Source organism: Staurois parvus, unplaced genomic scaffold (assembly GCF_062004578.1).
Source record: "Staurois parvus isolate SC_StPar_1 unplaced genomic scaffold, SC_StPar_1.0 ptg000027l, whole genome shotgun sequence".
Classification (NCBI taxonomy): Eukaryota; Metazoa; Chordata; class Amphibia; order Anura; family Ranidae; genus Staurois; species Staurois parvus.
The window spans coordinates 5,564,439-5,584,827 of record NW_028317823.1 but is presented as its reverse complement, the minus strand read 5'-3'; the positions used below and the strand labels follow the sequence as shown (position 1 = coordinate 5,584,827).

At 46.3% G+C, this 20,389-nt stretch overlaps 1 protein-coding gene across 1 annotated transcript in view; it reads left to right on the top strand.

Annotated features, from left to right (window-relative positions):
• Window positions 1-20,389, top strand: part of TYR (tyrosinase) — a 63,136-nt gene that overhangs the window by 11,840 nt on the left and 30,907 nt on the right. Inside the window, exons 2-3 of the mRNA XM_089656632.1 lie at window positions 9,153-9,369; window positions 10,092-10,239. Coding sequence (XP_089512758.1) covers window positions 9,153-9,369; window positions 10,092-10,239 — 365 coding nt within the window. The remainder of the gene's footprint in view (window positions 1-9,152; window positions 9,370-10,091; window positions 10,240-20,389) is intronic.

Below are 20,389 nucleotides of genomic sequence, written 5' to 3'. Positions count from 1 at the left end.
AGGGAACATGAGCTGACACAGGGGCCCCCCACCCTCAAAGGTCACTCCCGTCACATACGTCCCACATATTGCACTGCACATTCAGCACATGTAATTAAGTAAACTACATTACGTGTATTACAATTTAGAAAATTTTTATATTCTACTCCTTACCACTACTAGTGGACTTAAATTTATTGTGCTGTATATTCCTGGGACAGCACGGGCACTCATTGGCTCCACATTTGAAATTGCCCCTAAAGGACAACCAATGAGTGGGACCCTTCCAAGTGCTGGAGAAACAATTGGGAGACAGATATTGCCTCAGGACTGGAGTCCTCCAGGAGACCACCCTAATCCCACTTCCCAAAACTTTGGCATATGCCTCATCCTTGCATAAAATCGGATTATATTGTTCAATGATCTTTCTCACCATTTGAAAAGTCTAGGCTATAAGGAGTGGAAAACCCTTGAATATCATGTTCCTTCCCCTTTGTCTTTCTATCTCTCAACAAAGATGATCTAGGTGTGGTTTCCACAATGTCAAGGGTTCTGTAGATCAATCTGGGAGTACCCACATTGTAGAAAACCAGTGACACATGGTTTGGGATTAACGTGTGAAATTCTCTTCAGCCGAACATATGCGGCGAACCCTAAGAAGCTGTCCTACCGGTATACCTCCTAATAGCATGTCTTGGATGACCCAAATCTGCCCTTAGCAATGTATTACCTGACAAAGATTTCTTGGACGTTGTTAACTGCACGTCCAAGAAAGGGATAGTGTTCCCATCCGTGCATCCTGTAAATTTTAGAATCAAGTTATTATTAAGATATGAGATAAACTCTTCCAACACTAAATGGGTATCCTTGATCACAAAGATCAATTGTCAATATAGAGCCGAAAAAATCTAATCTGGGAACAGTATGGATTTTTTTTCAGTGTTCCTTGGCGGTGAAATATTCGATATTTAGATGTATTGTCATATAAGTTGGTTTCAATATACCCAATTTTGAAAGTACAATTTTTATTGTGGTGTTTGTTGTGTGTGTATTTGGGATGTAACCGTAAGTAACCTGTTTTCCTCCCTCACTGATGTTTTGGTTGGGAGGTGTTTTCTGGGTTGCAGGTGACAGCGGCACCTTAATCACACACAGGATATTTATGTGGTGTAGTGGTTTGTGTTATTTATTGGTTATGAATAAGCGCTAGTTTGCAGTGTGAAATGCATTAACCTTTTTGTCTGACACTATATGGATTTTTTCATAATGAATAAAGATTGAGGAGTGCAGCGGATTCTGGATATTCTTTACCATGCAGTTTCACAGACAAGCTGTGTGTGCACCTTCACTCTAATGGTCAGTGGATGATTCCTACTATATAAAAAGTGCATATTACATATGCCACATACCAAGATGGACGCCACTCCAGAAAGCGAATGTGGTGGTGTGAAATCAGCACGTAGGCTCCACCCAATTTGTTTTGTGCACAAGCACGTCCTCGGGTACACCCATTCCCATCCACGTTCTGGAGAGGCGGCCATCTTGTTACGTAGCATATGTAATATTTTTACTTCTCCACGTGGAATGCTTTTATGGATTACTTTTATTATTATTATACAGGATTTATATAGCACCAACAGTTTTCTCAGTGCTTTACAATATGGTGGGAGACAGTACAGTAACAATACAGTTCAATACAAGAGGGATTCGAGGGCCCTGCTCCTTGGAGCTTACAATCTAGTAGGGAGGGGATAGTGGTACAAAAGGTAATAACTGTGGGGGAATGGAGTGGTTGGGAGAGTAGAGGATTCCAGTATTAGCTGAGGGCGGGGTAGGCTTCCCTGAAGAGAGAAATTTCAGAGTGCGCCTAAAAGTGAGCAGAGTAGGCGATAGTCTGATAGATTGGGGTAGGGAGTTCCAGAGGATGGGGGAAGCCCTGGATAAGTCCTGGAGACGCACATGGGAAGAGGAGACAAAGGAGCTAGAGATTAGGAGGTCTTGTGAGGAGCGGAGAGTACGGTTAGGGTGATATTTGGAGACAAGATCGGTGATGTCATTTGGGGCAGAGTTATGAACGGCTTTATAGGTCAGTGTTCGTGTTTTGAATTTTATCCGTTGGGCAATGGGAAGCCAGTGGAGGGATTGGCAGAGAGGGGTGGCAGATACAGAGCGGTTAGTAAGGTGGATGAGCCTGGCAGCAGCATTCATGATAGACTGAAGAGAGGATAGCCTGCGATAAGGTAGGCCAATGAGGAGGGAGTTACAATAGTCGAGGAGTAATATAACAAGGGAGTGAAGGAGTAGCTTAGTGGTTTCCGGGGTTAGGAACGGGCGTATCTTGGAGATGTTGCGGAGGTGAAGTCTACACGAGCTTGTCAGTGATTGGACCTAGGGCTGAAAGGACAGATGGGAGTCTAGGATGACACCTAGTACCCTGGCGTGAGGGGTGGGACTGATGATAGTTTTGTTGATTTTGATGGAGAAGTCAGGGGAGGGGGCACGGGCTGAAGGGAATACTAGGAGCTCAGTTTTGGAGAGATTGAGTTTGAGGAAGTGGAATGACATCCAATCCGATATCTCACTTAGTAGGCTAGTGATACGAGAGGAGACTGAAGGGGTGAGGGGTAAAAAGATAGATTTGTGTGTCATCAGCATAGAGAATAGAGACTTTTAAAGAAATACTACACTATATAACAATCTTCGGGCTCCGTGTGGTGAGCATCTTTCTTTAGGATTGAACTGGACCAGTAAAGCCGCTGGAGAGTGGATGGTATAGACCCCATGACATACATGCTACTTAACAAGTAGCCCTCTGGTGAGTGCATAGTGGTGGTGGATCGCACATTGGATCTCAGAGCACTGTGTGGGACTGATCACTATTTGCCGTGATTATCATAGCACCACCGACATACAAATTTATATTGGAAGAACTTTATTGTTTAACCATTTCGTTGGTTACACTGAGATTCATATATATATATAATTTTTTTTTTTTGTCACTGAAGTGATTTATTATTCACTTTATATGTTTTCATGCACTGCACTTTTTATATATTTTGTTCAAGATTTTTGTCACTATCTCTTGTGCTAGCTGCTCCCTTCTCTATAGAGCTTGCCATTTTGCTTCTGAAATTGTTTAGTACCTGGATGATTCATACCTGGAGGTGTGTGTGTCTCCTGCTTACAGGTGAATCGACTTCAGTTCAACCATAGTTGCCATACATGGATCGAAATTCAGGCTTGACCCTGCTGATCCAACCAAATCTTGATCCATTTATGGCCAGCTTAAGTAACAGCCACAACCCTTGTCACAAGAGTCCTCAGAGACTTGTACTACAGAAGAAGGGGGGGTGCACATGTCTCACTAATTCTGTTACTGAGTGCTGACAACTAACTGCACTAGGTTGAACACTACAGTCATATTTATACACCCTGTACAATTGCTGGGTTTGACCAAATGAAGGTTGTCCGTATAATGTCTTTCCAACTGAATATCATATTTCGGACTTCAACAGGGCTTTAAATATGTAAAGAGATAAGGATTGCCGCTACTCCTGACCAGCCCAGGTAAGTAAACTATAAGGATCTGCCTCATCCTATATGTCCCCACCAAACCCCACACCCTAGGCAGGGTATGGGGTTTGTTGGAGACATGTAGGTTTAGGCCTCTCCCTGTGGTTTATTCACCTGGGCTGGTTGGGAGTAGCAGCAATCCTTTCCTCTTTATCCCTCATGCACACGGGACATTTGGATAACGCTGGTAACATTAGCTGTATAAAGTCACATTTAAAAATGTGAGTTTTTCACCTTTTTTTAGCATTTTTTACATTCGTGTTTAACAGCATTTTTCCGCATTTTGCATTTTTTTAGCTTTTTTTTTCACCAAAAAATATATATATATTTTTTTGGTCAAAATAAGTCCAAAAATGCTGGTTTGCGGTGTTTTTCAGCATTAGAGCATTTTTACAGCTAAAAAACTCCTCTAGAAACCTACTAGTCCTGGGTTTTTTTTCTCCAGCCAAAAATTGTCCCTGCCAAAAAATGTTGATTACAGTTTGTGTGCATGGACATATAGGATAACATGCTGGTGGGTTTTCTAACTGTAGAAAAAAAGTCAAAAGCCAAAAACAGCCGCTGTAAAAACGTCCAGTGTGTATGAGGACTTACATTTACTACAATCCTCTGGATTTTCTATGAGGCCAAGCCTGAACCCCATGCTCTGGGACACAGGAATATGCTTTCCTCTAATGTGAGCGGCACCAAAAGAAATATAACAGGGCTTTAAATATGGTTAAGCTCTTTTGACTCCTATATAACAAAGTAAATGTGGTAAAGCGTCACTTTTTAAAGCTCACCCAATCAGGTGCAAGGAGAATTAAAAACAAAATGCATTGTAGCTTGCACACGATTGGATAATGGAAATCAGCAGAGCCTTACCACAGTTACTAAGCTCTGGGGAAAATGAATTCAACATTATAAATAACAAGCAAAAAAGGTATTGTACTGGCCCTATAAATATGCAATCACAAATAATAACTCATGGGTAAAAATTGCCTTACCGTTATTATTCAATATAGTAAAATTGTGCAAAAACAGTGCAAAAGTGACAAATACAAATCAAATGAACACAACTGACAAGCATAGACCTAAATATCTGTATGTAGCGCCCTCTAGTATAGATATTTAGTGTAGCCACAGTCTTGCTAGAAGCCTGGGTGTGAGTCAGAGGGTTACTTCAGTATAGGCTGGAGGGCCCTACAGGTAAGTTCTCCGGTGCCTCCCCCTGCTCTAGAAGTTTGGAGAAGCTTCTAGAAGTCAGTAGGTGGAAGCTAGGAGAAGCTGATCTGCATATTTATGGGAGTCTGACCATTTCCCGACAGGAGGCCTGACAGTGTGGCAGGCTGGCCAATAAATATGACTTGGCCAGGAAATGGAAGTTGTATGTAATATGGAGGGTAGAAGTGCTGATGTGTAGCCTTGGAGGGGGTCCCGGAGAAGGGGGGTTATGCTTCCAGGCTAGAGGTTGGAGAAAGAAGGAAACTGAAAGAGGCCGCTCCACTTCCCTGCAGTCCACCAGGAGAATGGAAAGCCTGGAAAACACCAGCCCAGTGGAAGGCCTGAAAGCAGCACTATCCACAGCTGCAGAACAAAGACAGTATGAGTACTTCTACACCCCCAGGGCCTATAAGGGAAAAGTCAGCTAGATGTAAGTTCTTGGCAAGTCTTCAAGGGACAGTCTAATGTTTACCCAGTCCTTTGTCCTCAGATCAGATACCATAGCCAGGTGGACCCAGAACTCCTACAAGTTGTCACAAAAAATCCACTCTGAGGGCACCAATTTACTAGGAGGGGATTACTTTGCTAAAGACTGTTGTGGTTCCAGCTGGAACACAATCAAATATCTGTAATTTTTTCAGTGTGCTAGAGAAGGAAACTGTCCTTCTCCTTCAATCAAGTTGGGCATCCCATAACCACTTTACTCTATCCAAGTTGAATTCCCTAATAAATCCTAAAAACCAAGCAAATGGACTGTTTCTTGTGTCTGGAAAATGCATGTTGCTGGGCTGTGCAGGAAATAATGGGGACCCAAAGCTTTCAAGGGGGTAGCACTACACGTATAGTGAGAACAATAGTAAAAATCCAGCATCAGCTGTGTATAATGGAGCCAGGGACCCTCTCCTTCACCAGGGCCGGATCTGGCCTGTCTAATATGGGGGCACAGTAAAAAATGTCAGTGTGGCAGAGGATGGGAGGGCAGTGTACAGGATGTCAGCAGTTTTTGTAGGAGAGAGTTCGGGGGTCAGTGGTAAGTGACGCAGAGTTCAGGGGGTCAGGTGTAACTGACGCAGAGTTCAGGGGTCAGTAGTAAGTGACACAGAGTTCAGGGAGTCAGGTGAAACTGACGCAGAGTTCAGGGGGCAGTAGTAGATGACACAGAGCAGATTTTTATGTAAAACATAATGTATAGAATGCAAGGAGTAACATACAAAACAACATATAGAGTACAACATCAGGTTGAGCTTACCTCTTCACATCAGATTCCCCACTTACATCAAGAATCACCATTAGAATTCCTCCTTTACCAAGAGTGCCCCCCCCATCCGCAACCTCAGGGTTCCCAGAATAATCCTCCTTACATCCGGGTTCCCAGAGTAATCTCCCTTACATCAGGGTCCCCACGGTCACTACCTAACATCAGGGTCCCCAGTGCCCCCCTTCCCCCACCTCTTACATTAGGATCCCCAGAATAACCCCCCACACATCAGGGTCCTCGGAGTAATCCCCCTTACATCAGGATCCCCAGAGTCCCCCTGCCCCCCCTCAACATAGGGGTCCCTGGGGTTTCTCAGCCTTATCTCGGGGTCTTCAGAGCCCCCCTAACATTAGGGTCCCTAGAGTCACCCCACTTACATCACAGTCCCTAGAGTCACTCCCTCAAAGGAAAGCCCCCAGAGTTTCACTAGTTACATCAGGTCCCCAGAGTCCCTCCTTTACATCAGGGTACCCCTCATCCTTACATCAGGGTCCTAAGAGCCCCTCTTGAATTATAGGCAGCAAGAATGAAAGATAAAATGAAGGGGGTGTATCTAAAGCTGGCCATAGACAGATCAAAATATGGCAGGTTCAGCCAGAAATAGCTGAATTTTGACTCCTGTATGGGCAGACTGGTTGTACTGAAGCTGATCTATTTATTGACCCAGCTTGTCTGGGGTTTTTTTGTACGATTACTGATGGTGGCTTTCGCTGCAGGCGGTGATTAGTGTATTCTGACAGCTGGGGAAACTCTCACTATCAGAAATCAATATCTCCACTGGAGGGATTCCCCCATCAAGACAGACTGTGTTGATGAGGGAATCAAGTGATTTTCTTTCCTTCAGCCTGGGGATTGAAGGAAAGAAAATTGCATAATGTATGGCTTGCCTAAGGCCGGCCATACATTACACAATTTTCTTGAGATTTTTGCTTTAGATTTACCAAAAACCATATAATACGAGATCAAACCTAACAAAACTTTCAATTGTATCCAATTAGGCAGAGTCTTGCACTACATAGTTGAAGGTAAATCTAAGGGAAATTGGGCAGAAAATTGTATTGTGTATGGCCAGCCTAAGAGTAGCCAAACAATCAATTGCACAGAAGTAAAGGGTTAAATGAAAGTAAACTTGCTCACCTGATAACAGAACCTTCAGTGTACACACCCTTATTTACTGCCCAGCTGATTGTGTACCACCACTCTATACTGACAGGTCCGGCAAGCAGGCATGAATGATCAGCCGAGCTGACTGTCAGTGTGCAGCGATCGTTCAGTATAGAGTGGAGGTGGAAATACATAATCAGTCTGGCATATGCAGTTTGCTTTTGACCCATTTCTGTGTTGCATTTTGCTTTTTTGATGAGTTTTTGTTTTTTTTCTTGTTGCTAGGCAGATTTAAAACGCATCAGAACGCACTTCATGCTTTTCTGCAGCGTTTCCATTGAAGTCTACAGAACCAAAAACACAACTTTTTGTGTTTTTAAAAAAAGTCCCTGAAACTTTCCAAAAAACGCACCAGGTGAAACTGCTGAGATGTGAACCTGTCCCATAAGAAATCATGTCAAATTGACTGTACTGTGTTTCTGAAAAATGCTGCGGAAAACGCTTAGGTGTGAACCTAAGGTAAATCAAGCTGTGTGCATAGAGAGTTCTGTGATCAGGGGATATTTCCTTTAAATTCCAGATTGTATTCTGTGTTTTTTTTTACAAGGAATTAAGAGCTGAGGGAGTTCTCAACGGGACCTTGCCTCTATGCAGTGCACCTTCCTTGTCACGTTCCTGGAAGACGTAGTTAGCAGCTGGGCACAGTGTCTTGGGGTAGAGGCAGGAGGGGGAGGGTGTTTGCTTTGGTGGAGCACAACTGAAATCTAGGGGGGCACAGCCCACCCCAGCATCCCCTTAGATCTGGTCATGTCCTCCACCATCATGTACATGCCTATTAGGACTGCCAGCGGCATGCCAGCACATATTGCTTAGGCAGGATCCACCATTGTCACCATGTGGAACTTGATCTAGAGCAGGGGTCATCAAACATTCTAAACAAAGGGACAGTTTATTGTTCTTCAGACTTTAGGGGGGGCGGACTGTGGGCAGTGGAAGTAGGAAATTCCAATGCATCATTGGGAGTAAACCATGCCTCAGGCTTGGTGGTCAGTGGAGGTAAAAAAAAAAAAAAAAAAATTACCTAGCGCATGTGGTAAGTAGGATTAGGAATAGTGCCCCATCATTGTTAGCGGAAGCAATAGTGCCCCGTTGATGGGTGTTAGTGGAAGGAATAGTACCCTGTTCATGAGTATCAGTGGGAGGAAAAGTGCCCTGTTGATGGGTATAAGTGGGAGGAAAAGTGCCCTATAATTGGTGTTAGGGGGAGGATTAGTGCCCCATCAATGGTATCAGTGGAAGAAATGGAGGCCTTTCATTGTTAGTTGAAGGAATATTGCCCCATCAATGGTATCAGTGAGAAGAATAGTGTCCAATTGATGGTATTATTGAGAGAAATAGTGCCCCATCAATGGTATCAGTAGGGGGAATAATGCCCCATCGTTGATGGGTTTCAGTGGGAGAAATTGTGCCCCGTTGATGGGTATTAGTGGGAGGAAAAGTGCCCTATAATTAGTGTTAGGAGGAGGATTAGTGCCCCATCATTGGTATTCGTGGAAGGAATAGTGCCCTATCATTGGTGTTAGGGGGAGGAATAGTGCCCCATCAATGTTATTAGTGGCTCATCATTGTTGAAGGAATATTGCCCCATCAATGGCATCAGTGGGAGAAAGCGTCCCATTGATGGTATTATTGAGAGAAATAGTGTCCCATCGATGGTATCAGTAGGGGGAATAATGCCCCATCGTTGGTGTCAGTGGGAGGAATGGTGCTTCACTGTTGATTACCTTTGGAGGAGCCTTGTATCAGTGGGAGAAATGGTTCCACAAAGGTCAGATAAAGACAAGCAAAGGGCCGCAGTTTGGAGACCACAGATCTAGAGAAATGATGTACTGCCAATGTTGGAATAAGTACATGTGGACAGGAAATGGCTGAAAAAGGCTGTAGCAGCACTTGGATAACAAAGGATAAAAAAGGATTGTTTAATATGGTGCTTCAGCACTGTAAATGTTTAAATGTGGTTTCTGTGTCTTTGCAGGTTGTGTGTAGTCAGCCTGAAGAGTATAACCGCCTGAGAAGTATATGTAATGGTACAAATGAAGGACCCCTACTGCGAAGCCCTGGTCGTCACGACAGAAACCGGACACCCCGGTTGCCCACTTCAGCAGATGTGGAAGCCTGTTTATCCTTAACAAACTATGAAACTGGTGCCATGGATCGATCTGCCAACTTCAGCTTTAGGAACACTTTAGAAGGTAGGGATATATCTCAGATTGTTCAGAAGGACGTAGAAGAATGACTTCAAACACCTTCTCATGGCTGGATGAGAACAGTTGGCAGCATTTGCACCCCCATTATTCCTGGGTTTTCTAGGAAAAAAAAGTTTCTGTGAAAGGGCCAATCATAGCCTAAACAAGAGTATATTTAAGTCATTGTAAACACTTGCATACCCACTGTAGTGACTAGTCCTGGGTGATACAGAGATGAAACATATCCTCTTACATAAGTTGTACCTGTTCATCTGTAGCCCTCTCTCCTGTACAGCCTATGAACGTTTTGACTGTTGACCATGAGAAAACGCAAGACCACAGTAAAAATATGGTGCCGCGATTTGCTTTTTCCCGCAGCCGGCAGTCAGGGTAGGCTTGTGTACATGAAGCTTTATGGTGTCACCTATTGGACAGGGGAGTTTAGAGAGATGTGGCTTCAGAGAGAAGTTGGATTAGAAGAAATAAACTAGTAATGAGAGGTTGAGTGGTGAGGCCTAGCCCTGGAGGGGAAATTGTAGGTAAACTTGCCACTGGTGTATGAGTATGAACTGATAATCAAGGAAGAGTTTACATGGCATGTGGATTTCTTGCAGGTTTTACCCCTTTCCTGCTGTTTTGCATGGAGCCATTTGATTTAGTTATGAAATTGATTAGGTATGAAATTTTGTATATAAACATTTTTTCTATTTTTTTTTTTTTTTGACCAGGGTATGCTATTCCAACCTCAGGAATCGCTAACCGATCACAGAGCAGTATGCACAATTCCCTTCACGTTTACTTGAATGGCTCTATGTCCAATGTTCAGGGATCTGCAAACGACCCAATTTTTGTTCTTCACCATGCGTTTGTTGATAGGTAAGTCTGCAGCAATTTTGCACAGTGATGTAAATCACAATCCTCTTCATGTAGTAGTCACGGGAACCTTGAAAAGCCTTGGCTGCATTGTCTCATAGTTACTATTGGCTATTTTATTTAATTACTATGTTGATTACATTGATGTAGTATATAGACAGGATGGTTCCCTTCAGTGGAAAGTAGAGCTATATCGTAAATTGGTGAAATAGCCAGGCAGTTCAAACTATGATGAATATAATCCATAAACAATGGTGACCTTTATTGAAAAATGCCTGTCTGAGCCATCAGGAGCTGCACTGATATAGACAGATAAAGGTATAAATTTAAATTTCAGTTTTTCCTCTGAACAAAAATTTAGATATGGCCAAACTCTTCAAGGTTCTTGTATTATGATGATGATTATTATTATACAGGATTTATATAGCACAGACAGTTTGCACAGCGCTGTTAGAGGCAGGATAGGCTTCTCTAAAGAGATGGGTTTTCAGCGAGTCACACCAAATCTGACTTTGAAATCGTGTGTGACTTCACTTGAATGTGCACGATTTCAAAGTCAGATGCCAGTCCCACTTCAGGTGCAACTTGGAAGACATCTCTGAAACTTCATGCACAGATGTCTAGGCAAGTCGCACCTGAACTTGCAGAAAAGTAGTGCATGAGGTACTTTCAAAGTCAGTGCGACCTCGACGGAGTTGGAATCGCACCAATATGACCTCTTTCATTGTGGACAATAGGGTGCGACTTGTCATGCAATTTGAAATGATCAAGTCGCACTGGTGTGACCGGGGACTAAAGGTGGATAGAGTGGGAGATAGCAGGACAGATTGGGGTAGGGAGTTCCAGAGGCATGTGAGTAGGTGATGAGAGAGCTAGAGAGCATGTGGTCTTGGAAGGAGTGGCTTCCTGTCTTATTGGTCTTTTTTATTTGATGGGTGACCTCACTGAACAATACAGAGCTTCAAGAAGTGGCTGGCAACCTCTTCTTTTTTCTGTAAATAAAAAAAAAAAAGTGTATATTACTACAGCTGCCTGTACAGTATATCTAATCTACTGATTGATTTGCAGGGGTGTATATACAGGGGATTGCCATTGCGACCCAGCCCCATGCTCCAGGGAGCCTGTGCGGCCCCCCTGTACAGCTGAATAGGGGGGGCACCAGAGACAGCGTCATATAGAGGATCCGATCTTGCCATGCAACCACTGAATTCCCACTTTGCCGCTAGTAAAAACAAAAGAAACAACAGTTCCAGACAATCAGTTGTGTCTTATGTCTCATACTCTTCACATACCTCTCCAGAATGTCAACTCCCTGTCACAGCAGCCAAACTACTCCATCAAAGTCTCTTCTCTGCTCCTACTGTACCTCAAGACCATTTGCCCTTATATCCTCCAATACATCAGACTGCAGCATCTCAGCTAGCAGCAGACACTGGTGTGTATTTAATAGACCGTCCATCATACTTTGCCACCAACAGAGTACCTCCTAGTAAACGCACCACTCTACAAACCAACATACCAATGAATTTTAAGCCACCTCCGGCATTGAATGCCTTAGCAGCAAGTCACTCCACGTAAGTCCTCCAACCATCACAACCAACTCTGTTCCACCTGCAGTCATGCACCCAAAATATGAAAACACGGACATGCCACAGTTTGCTAAATACATGCTCCGCAGAGAGCTTCTTAAGACAGGCCTCACCAAGTTTGATGACAAAATTACAGAGGCTGGAAATCTACTTTTAAGGCCACAATGAGTGACCTAGACATCAATGCCACAGAGGAATTAGATCTACTCATCAGATGGCTAGGTCCCCAGTCTACTGAATGCATCAAGAGGCTCAAAGCAGTTCATATTGACAACCCTGCTGCAGGCCTTAATGCTGCTTGGGACAGACTTGAACATACCTTTGGCAGCCCAGAGGCCATTGAAGATGCTTTATTCAAAAGGTTGCAAAGCTTCCCAAGGATTTCTCCTAGCGACAATCTAGTTTCAAGAACTCAGCGATGTTCTATTAGAGCTTCAGCTTGCTAAGGCTGACATCAACTTACCTGGTCTCAGTTACCTTGACACCTTTCATGGCATCAAATTGTTCTCAAGCTACCATATGGAATTCAAGAAAGATGGGCAGCGCTTGGATCAAAGTATAAGGAAGAACAGAGAGTTGCCTTTCCTCCTTTTTCCTACTTCTTCGAGTTCATCAAAAGAATTGCAGACACTACGAATGACCCAAGTTTCTCATATGGGGACTGTAACCTCAGTACACTCTCTCCAAGATCTACGAACACACGTATGTCACATAGAGACCGTAGAGGTCCAGCGTTCGTGAAAAGGACTAATGTTCTACCTGCACCTGCTACAGTTCTTGAAAAGACTGATCAAAAAAAAAGAAATGAGGACCCAAATTGCCAGTGTCCAATACATAACAAACCACATCCACTTAAGAAATGTATCGGCTTCAGAAAGAAGACCCTCCAAGAACGTAAGGAACGTTTGAAGAAATTTGGGGTTTGCTACAAATGCTGTGCCTCCACAAAACACTTTGCAAAGGACTGTAAAGCAATCATTAAATGTATAGAGTGTGACAGTGATGACCATGTGCAAGCTCTTCATCAATATTCGCACAAATCTACTTCGCTCACAAACCATCTTCCTGAGGCAAAGCAAGGCGGGGAGCGCCCAGATCAAGCAGCACCTACCACCCCAGTGTTGTCTACATGAACAGAGGTCTGTGGAGAAGGATTCTGTGCCAAATCTTGTGCAAAGATATGCTTGGTCCGTGTATACCCCAAAGGTCAACCTGAAAAGGCCATAAGACTGTATACTATTCTGGATGATCAGAGTAACAGATCTCTTGCAAGAACACAGTTTTTTGAACTGTTGAACATAACTGGAGATGCTCTGCCTTATACTCAAAGCACTTGTTCCGGCACTACAGAAGTCTTAGGTAGGAGAGCCAGTGGTCTTGTAGTTGCTCCCCTGAATGACAATGTGGAAATATCTTTGCCCACTGTCAGGCTCCGCCCAACGGGATCTCTAGTGGTCCACAGCACGGGGTTTCCCAGGACGCAGGGTCTAAGTCCCAGTCTGCCTTTTCACCAGAGCCCCTGATGGTGGGGATGGACTTGGTGCAAGACTGGAACCAGGTCGCGTCCCTGGGCACCCCCGGCGGTGGCAGAGGGGTCCCGCTGAGGGTATGTGCCCGGGATGAGTCTGCTGTGAAGGGGATGACAGACCCCGATCCGAGCGGGATGGATGGGATGACAGATCCCGATCCAAGCGGGATGGATGGACGACTGCTAGGAGTGAGCGAGGTCAGACTAGCCGGGTCGGTATCGTGCGGGCAGCGTGGTACAGGAGGAGCAAGCGGAGAATGGTTGGGGTCACAAGCCAGGTTCAGCAGGTAGCGGGCAGCGTGGTACCGAGGGTCAGGCAGAGGGATGGTCAGGAACGAGCCGGGGTCAGAGCAGGAGAGGGTCAGCGTAATCAGAACAGGCAGAGTTTGGCAACAAGGAAACGTACTAGCAGGAACACAGGAACAAGACCTTGCGGCACTTTGGAAATGCACAGGGCAGATTTAAATAGGGCGTCCTGTGTTTCCATTGGTGCGGCCGCGATTGCTACTGCGCATGCGCGGCCGCTGCCGCGATCTCTGTGTTCGCCGGCCAGGAAGAATTGGCGATCTGCGCATGCGCGCGATGCCGAGCGGCCGGGATCCCTGACATTGCCCCCCTCCTACGGGCAGCCTCTGGATGCCCAACCGACCCCTTCCTAATGCCAGGTTCCGAAAAAATTTCTGCACCAGTCTTGGGGCGTGCACATTTTGGGCCGGCTCCCACGAATTTTCTTCCGCCTCATATCCCTTCCATTTCACCAGAAACTGAGTCTGGCCTCCCCTTTTCCTACAATCCAGGATAGCCTTAACTTCAAATTCCTCCTCCCCATCCACGTTTACTGCCTCCGGTGGTTTAGACCTTCGATCCGAGAAGGGGTCTGGAGTTGCTGGTTTCAGTAGAGATACATGGAAGACCGGATGAATCTTCATAGATTCAGGCAGTGCGAGCTCGTATGCTACCTCATTGATCCTGCGTTTGACCCGAAACGGGCCCAGGAATTTGGGAGCCAATTTCTTCGATGGGCAGGACATCTTTAAATTTGTGGTGGACAACCAAACCTGGTCCTCCGGCCGCAAACTCAACTCCCCTCTTCTTTTTTTATCAAAAGCCCTCTTATTGCTCTCCTGGGCCTTTGCCATCGCCTCTTGGAGCAATTTGCTATTAGAGGATAAAAAGCCCAGCATGTCCTGCGTGGCCGGGACCGTGACTTCCGGAATCAAATCCGGTAAAAAAGTGGGGTGGAACCCATAATTTGCGAAAAAAGGAGCCTGGCCTGTAGCAGAATGACTCGCGTTATTATAGGCGAACTCCGCTAGCGGCAGGAGGGTCAACCAGTCGTCTTGGAGGAAGGTAGTGTAGCATCTGAGGTACTGCTCAAGTGTCTGATTTGTTCGTTCTGTCTGGCCGTTTGTTTGTGGGTGATATGCAGAGGACAATGACAGTTTAATTCCAAGCGTCTCACATAGAGCTTTCCAAAATCTAGACGTAAACTGAACCCCCCTATCTGACACAATATCCTTGGGGATTCCGTGGAGTCTCACCACCTCCCTGATAAAAACCTGTGCGGTCTCATGGGCTGTCGGTGTGTCCTTTAAGGGTACAAAATGAGCCATCTTGGATAACCGGTCTACAATCACAAAGATTGCTGTGTGTTCCTGGGAGGGTGGAAGCTCTACAATAAAGTCAACAGAGATCATGCTCCAAGGTCTGTCAGGTATTGGTAGTGGGCGTAATAGGCCCCAGGCCTTGTTTCTGGTAGTTTTATTCCTCTGGCACACGGTGCAAGTCTTAACATATTTCTCGCAATCCCTGGCCATAGTGGGCCACCAAAAGGTGCGTTGCAATAGTTCCAGGGTCTTGCGTATTCCAAAATGTCCCGCTAACGGGTGGTCATGGCAGTATCCAAGTACCAAAGTACGGGTCTCCTCGGGAACTACAATCTGGCCTTCTTTCCACAGAAGCCCCTCCCGATTCACTAAGGAAATACTGGGTGTGCCTGGCATGCCTATGGATGCTGTCTGCAGTTTGGAGCGGAGCTCAGATTGTAGGATCAAAAAGTTCCCTGAGAACAAGATTGTGTCAGGTCGGGGCGTCTCTTCAGGGTCCCCGAACATACGGGAAAGCGCGTCGGGCTTAGTATTCTTTGATCCTGGTCTATAGGTAATGTGAAAAGCAAATCGTGAAAAAAAAAGTGCCCACCTAGCCTGACGTGGTCTCAAGCGCTTTGCTGTCCTCAAATATTCCAGGTTTTTGTGATCTGTGAATATCAATATTGGATGTACCGCCCCTTCTAATAAATACCTCCATTCCTCTAGTGCCACCTTGATTGCTAGAAGCTCCCGGTCCCCAATATCGTAATTCCTTTCTGCGGAAGTCAGTTTTCTAGAGAAAAAGGCCACCGGGTGCATGAGCTCTTTAATGCCCTTCCTCTGCGACAAAATCGCCCCCACTGCGTTCTCAGACGCATCCACCTCCAGGATATAGGGCATAGATGAGTCAGGATGGCTCAGGATAGGGGCCTCAGTGAATAACCTCTTTAAGGTCGTAAACGCTTCCTGCGATTCTGGTGTCCACTGGAAACGGACCCCCTGTCTGGTTAACTGAGTAATCGGGGAAACTAAGCCTGAAAAGTTCTTAATGAACTTCCTATAGAAGTTTGCGAAGCCTATGAACCGTTGGACCGCCTTCTTGTCAGTGGGTATGGGCCAATCTAAGATAGCTGACACCTTTTGGGGATCCATGGCTATTCCTGTAGTGGAAATGGTCAGACCCAAAAAGGAAATGCTATGCTGCTCAAAGCAGCACTTGTCTGCCTTAGCATATAGACCGTGTTGGCGGAGCCGTTCCAAAACGTACCTCACATGCCCCCTATGGACCTCTAAGGATGGGGAAAAGATCAGGATGTCGTCTAGGTATACGACAACAAAGATGTCCAGATAGTCCCTAAATACGTCATTAATGAAGTGTTGGAAAGTGGCGGGCGCGTTACATAGGCCGAAGGGCATGACCAAGTATTCAAAATGCCCGAATCTAGTACGGAATGCTATTTTCCATTCACCCCCCTCTCTGATGCGGACTAGAGTGTATGCTCCCCTCAGGTCCAGTTTAGTGAAGATAGAAGCTGACTTTAATCTCTGAAAGAGCTCAGGGACTAGAGGTAGCGGGTAACGATTCTTGACAGTTACTTTGTTCAGGTCTCGGTAGTCTACACAGGGTCGTAGGGATTTGTCTTTTTTTTTCCACAAAAAAGATACCAGCCCCAGCTGGTGAAGTGGAGGGCCGAATGAACCCCTTGCAGAGACTTTCGTCAATATACTCCTTTAGAACCCCTAATTCCCGTTCAGTCAACGGAAATATTTGCCCAAAAGGTATCTCCGAGCCTGGGAGCAAATCAATCGGGCAGTCATATGTTCGGTGCGGGGGCAGGACCTCTGCCCCCCCGCTTACTGAATACATCTAAATAACCATGGTAGGCTAAAGGAATGGCTTGAGCCAATTCTGCCTCCATATCCAGACAGAGCCAAGCCTGCGGTGCCGGAGACGCACTAGGGAGGCAATGCTGCTGGCAATAGGATGACGTGAAATGAACTGATCCAGATTTCCAATTAATCTGCGGGTCATGGGCTTGTAACCAAGGGAGGCCCAAGATCACCGGGAACAGAGGGGATGCAATGGCATCCAGGCGGAGAAGCTCCTGGTGATGGTTGGCCACTGTAGTGAAAATAGGTGGAGTTTCACGGTCCACTACCCCTGACCTAATTTGGGACCCGTCAGCTAAGAATATATTTAACCCCGTCTCCTTTGACTGTAAAGGAATCTGCTGCTGAGCTGCGAAATCCAGATCTATGAAGCAACTACATGCTCCAGAGTCTATAATTGCGGTAGTCACCACAGTTCTCCCTGGCAGCTGCAGGGAGATAGATACTGCTAGATAACGGGTGTTGTTCCTAACCTTAGGAGTAACTGTGGAAAATATCGCAGGAAACCTCCTCCTCTTGGCAGGGCAGGTATGTACTATATGGCCCGCTTCCCCACAATAAAAACAAAGCCGGTTTACCTGACGCCTCTGGCGCTCCTCAAACATTAGTGGAGACCAAACCCCTCCTGCTGACCTGAGATTTGACGTATCCGTGAATTCCTGGTTCCGGTTGACCCGTGGGGACTTGGTCTGGACTGGAAGTCGCCTGGCTGATCTCTGCTCTTGGTTGGACCTTTTCCTCCTACGTTCCCGCAACCGGCAGTCAATCTGGATAGATAAGGTTATTAGGCCCTCAAGAGTATCGGGCATGTCAACTCGGGCCAGCTCGTCCTTCAGTGGTTCGGTTAACCCCATGCGAAATTGGTGAGACAGGGCCGCCTCATTCCATTTGGTGTCACCACCCCAGCGCCTGAATTCGGCGGCGTATTCCTCCACTGCCCGATTACCTTGCCTTAGGGTATGTAGGGACATTTCGGCCATCGCGGCCGTATCTGGGTCGTCATATAAGAGCGCCATTGCTTTAAAAAATGCTGTTACTGTACCTAACTGAGGGTCTCGGTTCTCTAGTAGTCGGTGGGCCCAGGCTTGGGGTTCCTCTTGTAATAAAGAAATAATGAACCCGACCCTTATGGTTTCTGATGAGAACGTTCGAGGCTGGAGGTCGAAGTATAACTGGCAGGAAATTCGAAACCTTATGAATCTACCTCGATCCCCGAAAAAATGTTCCGGTAAGGGAACTCGGGGCTCTGGTGCGGATGTCAAAACTAGTGTTTCCCCAGGGCGCTCTTTAGCCTGCCCGGTAGGGGTGGCTAAGGTCTGCATATGGTCACTTAATTCTGTATAGCCCTCCTGGAGGAGCCTAACCCCCTCTGTGAGGGTGGCAATGTGTCGGCACAGATCATCCAGGGGGGAAGTTTCCCTTCCAGACTCAGTCATGGCCGCAAGGTACTGTCAGGCTCCGCCCAACGGGATCTCTAGTGGTCCACAGCACGGGGTTTCCCAGGACGCGGAGTCTAAGTCCCAGTCTGCCTTTTCACCAGAGCCCCTGATGGTGGAGATGGACTTGGTGCAAGACTGGAACCAGGTCGCGTCCCTGGGCACCCCCGGCGGTGGCAGAGGGGTCCCGCTGAGGGTATGTGCCCGGGATGAGTCTGCTGTGAAGGGGATGACAGACCCCGATCCGAGCGGGATGGATGGGATGACAGATCCCGATCCGAGCGGGGTGGATGGACGACTGCTAGGAGTGAGCGAGGTCAGACTAGCCGGGTCGGTATCGTGCGGGCAGCGTGGTACAGGGGGAGCAAGCGGAGAATGGTCGGGGTCACAAGCCAGGTTCAGCAGGTAGCGGGCAGCGTGGTACCGAGGGTCAGGCAGAGGGATGGTCAGGAACGAGCCGGGGTCAGAGCAGGAGAGGGTCAGCGTAATCAGAACAGGCAGAATTTGGCAACAAGGAAACGTACTAGCAGGAACACAGGAACAGGAACAAGACCTTGCGGCACTTTGGAAATGCACAGGGCAGATTTAAATAGGGCGCCCTGTGTTTCCATTGGTGCGGCCGCGATTGCTACTGCGCATGCGCGGCCGCCGCCGCGATCTCTGTGTTCGGCGGCCAGGAAGAATCGGCGATCTGCGCATGCGCGCGATGCTGAGCGGCCGGGATCCCTGACACCCACTATCACTGAATGCAACCAGATTCCAAGCATCAAAGAGGAGATCCCTACTCTTGAAGCTGCTTTTCACCATTCTCACTTAAAGCACATAGCCAACCAAATACCAGCCCTCGATGAAAGTGCCGATATCCTGCTGTTACTTGGTCAAGACATCCTAAGGGTGCACAAAGTTCGTTATCAAATCAACAGTCCACACAATGCACCATATGCTCAGCGTCTGGATCTAGGATTTGTCATCATAGGCAAAATCTGCTTAGACAAGGACAGGAGGTCCTACTCAGTCGCTTCCTTTAAAACACATTTCCTGTCAAATGGAAGAACAACTTGTTCTGCACAACGACAACATAAATATATTGTGAAAAAGAGACTGTTTGAAAAAGGTGCACAACAGCATATCATACAAGACAATAAGAAGGCTCTTAATCTCTGGGATGACAACATCGGCAACAAAGTGTTTGAGGTAACTGTCAGGGAGCAAGGAGCCAGACACACAAGGAGGTGCAATTAAAGGTAGGTTTATTAATATAAAAATAAGAAAAGAGTCTAAGCAAGTCCAACAGCGGACATCGTAGCCAAGGCTGGGGTCAAGAGCCAGGAAGAATCGTCGCCAGAGCCAGGATCAGGAGCCAGGAAGAATCGTCGCCAGAGCCAAGATCAGGAGCCAGGAAGAATGGTCGCCAGAGCCGGGGTCAGAAGCCAGGAGGAGTCTTAGCCAAAGCCGAGCCGGTATCCAGGAAAGCAATGAGTAACTAAACAGGAGCTTGCTGTTGTGCAAGAGACAGGACACGAATGCAATGGACAGCCACAAACAGCAGACTTATATGTGATAAGCCGCCACCTCCTGGGGGAGGAGCCACAGAGGGCTGAAAGCATAAATGATCCCACAATGCTTTGCAGACACCTAAGATGGATGCCAGCACAGGGAGCAGCACAAAGTCGGAGGAAAGGTAGGACCTTGATAGTAACCACTAAAGACAATGAGTTGGCAGCTACCATAGAAGACAAAGAATTTTTGAAAACCATGAGTAAAGAGTTCTACCAAGATGATTCCAACAGTTGGGTAGCACCTCTACCATTTCGTACCCCAAGAAAGAGACTACCAAACAGGGTACATGCAGAATCTCTGTTTGTTTCTTTAAATCACAGTTTGAACCAGAAGCCTGAGCTGAAAAGGTACTTTGTGGACTTCATGCAGAAGGTGTTTGAAAGAGATCATGCTGAACCTGCACCTCCTTTTAAGGTAGGAGAAGAATGTTGGTATCTACCATGCTTTGGTGTCTACCATCCTCGCAAGCCTGATCAGATTAGGGTGGTCTTTGACTCAAGTGCTCGTCATGAAGGTGTCTCCCTCAATGACAATCTTCTCACTGGGTCTAATCTGAACAAT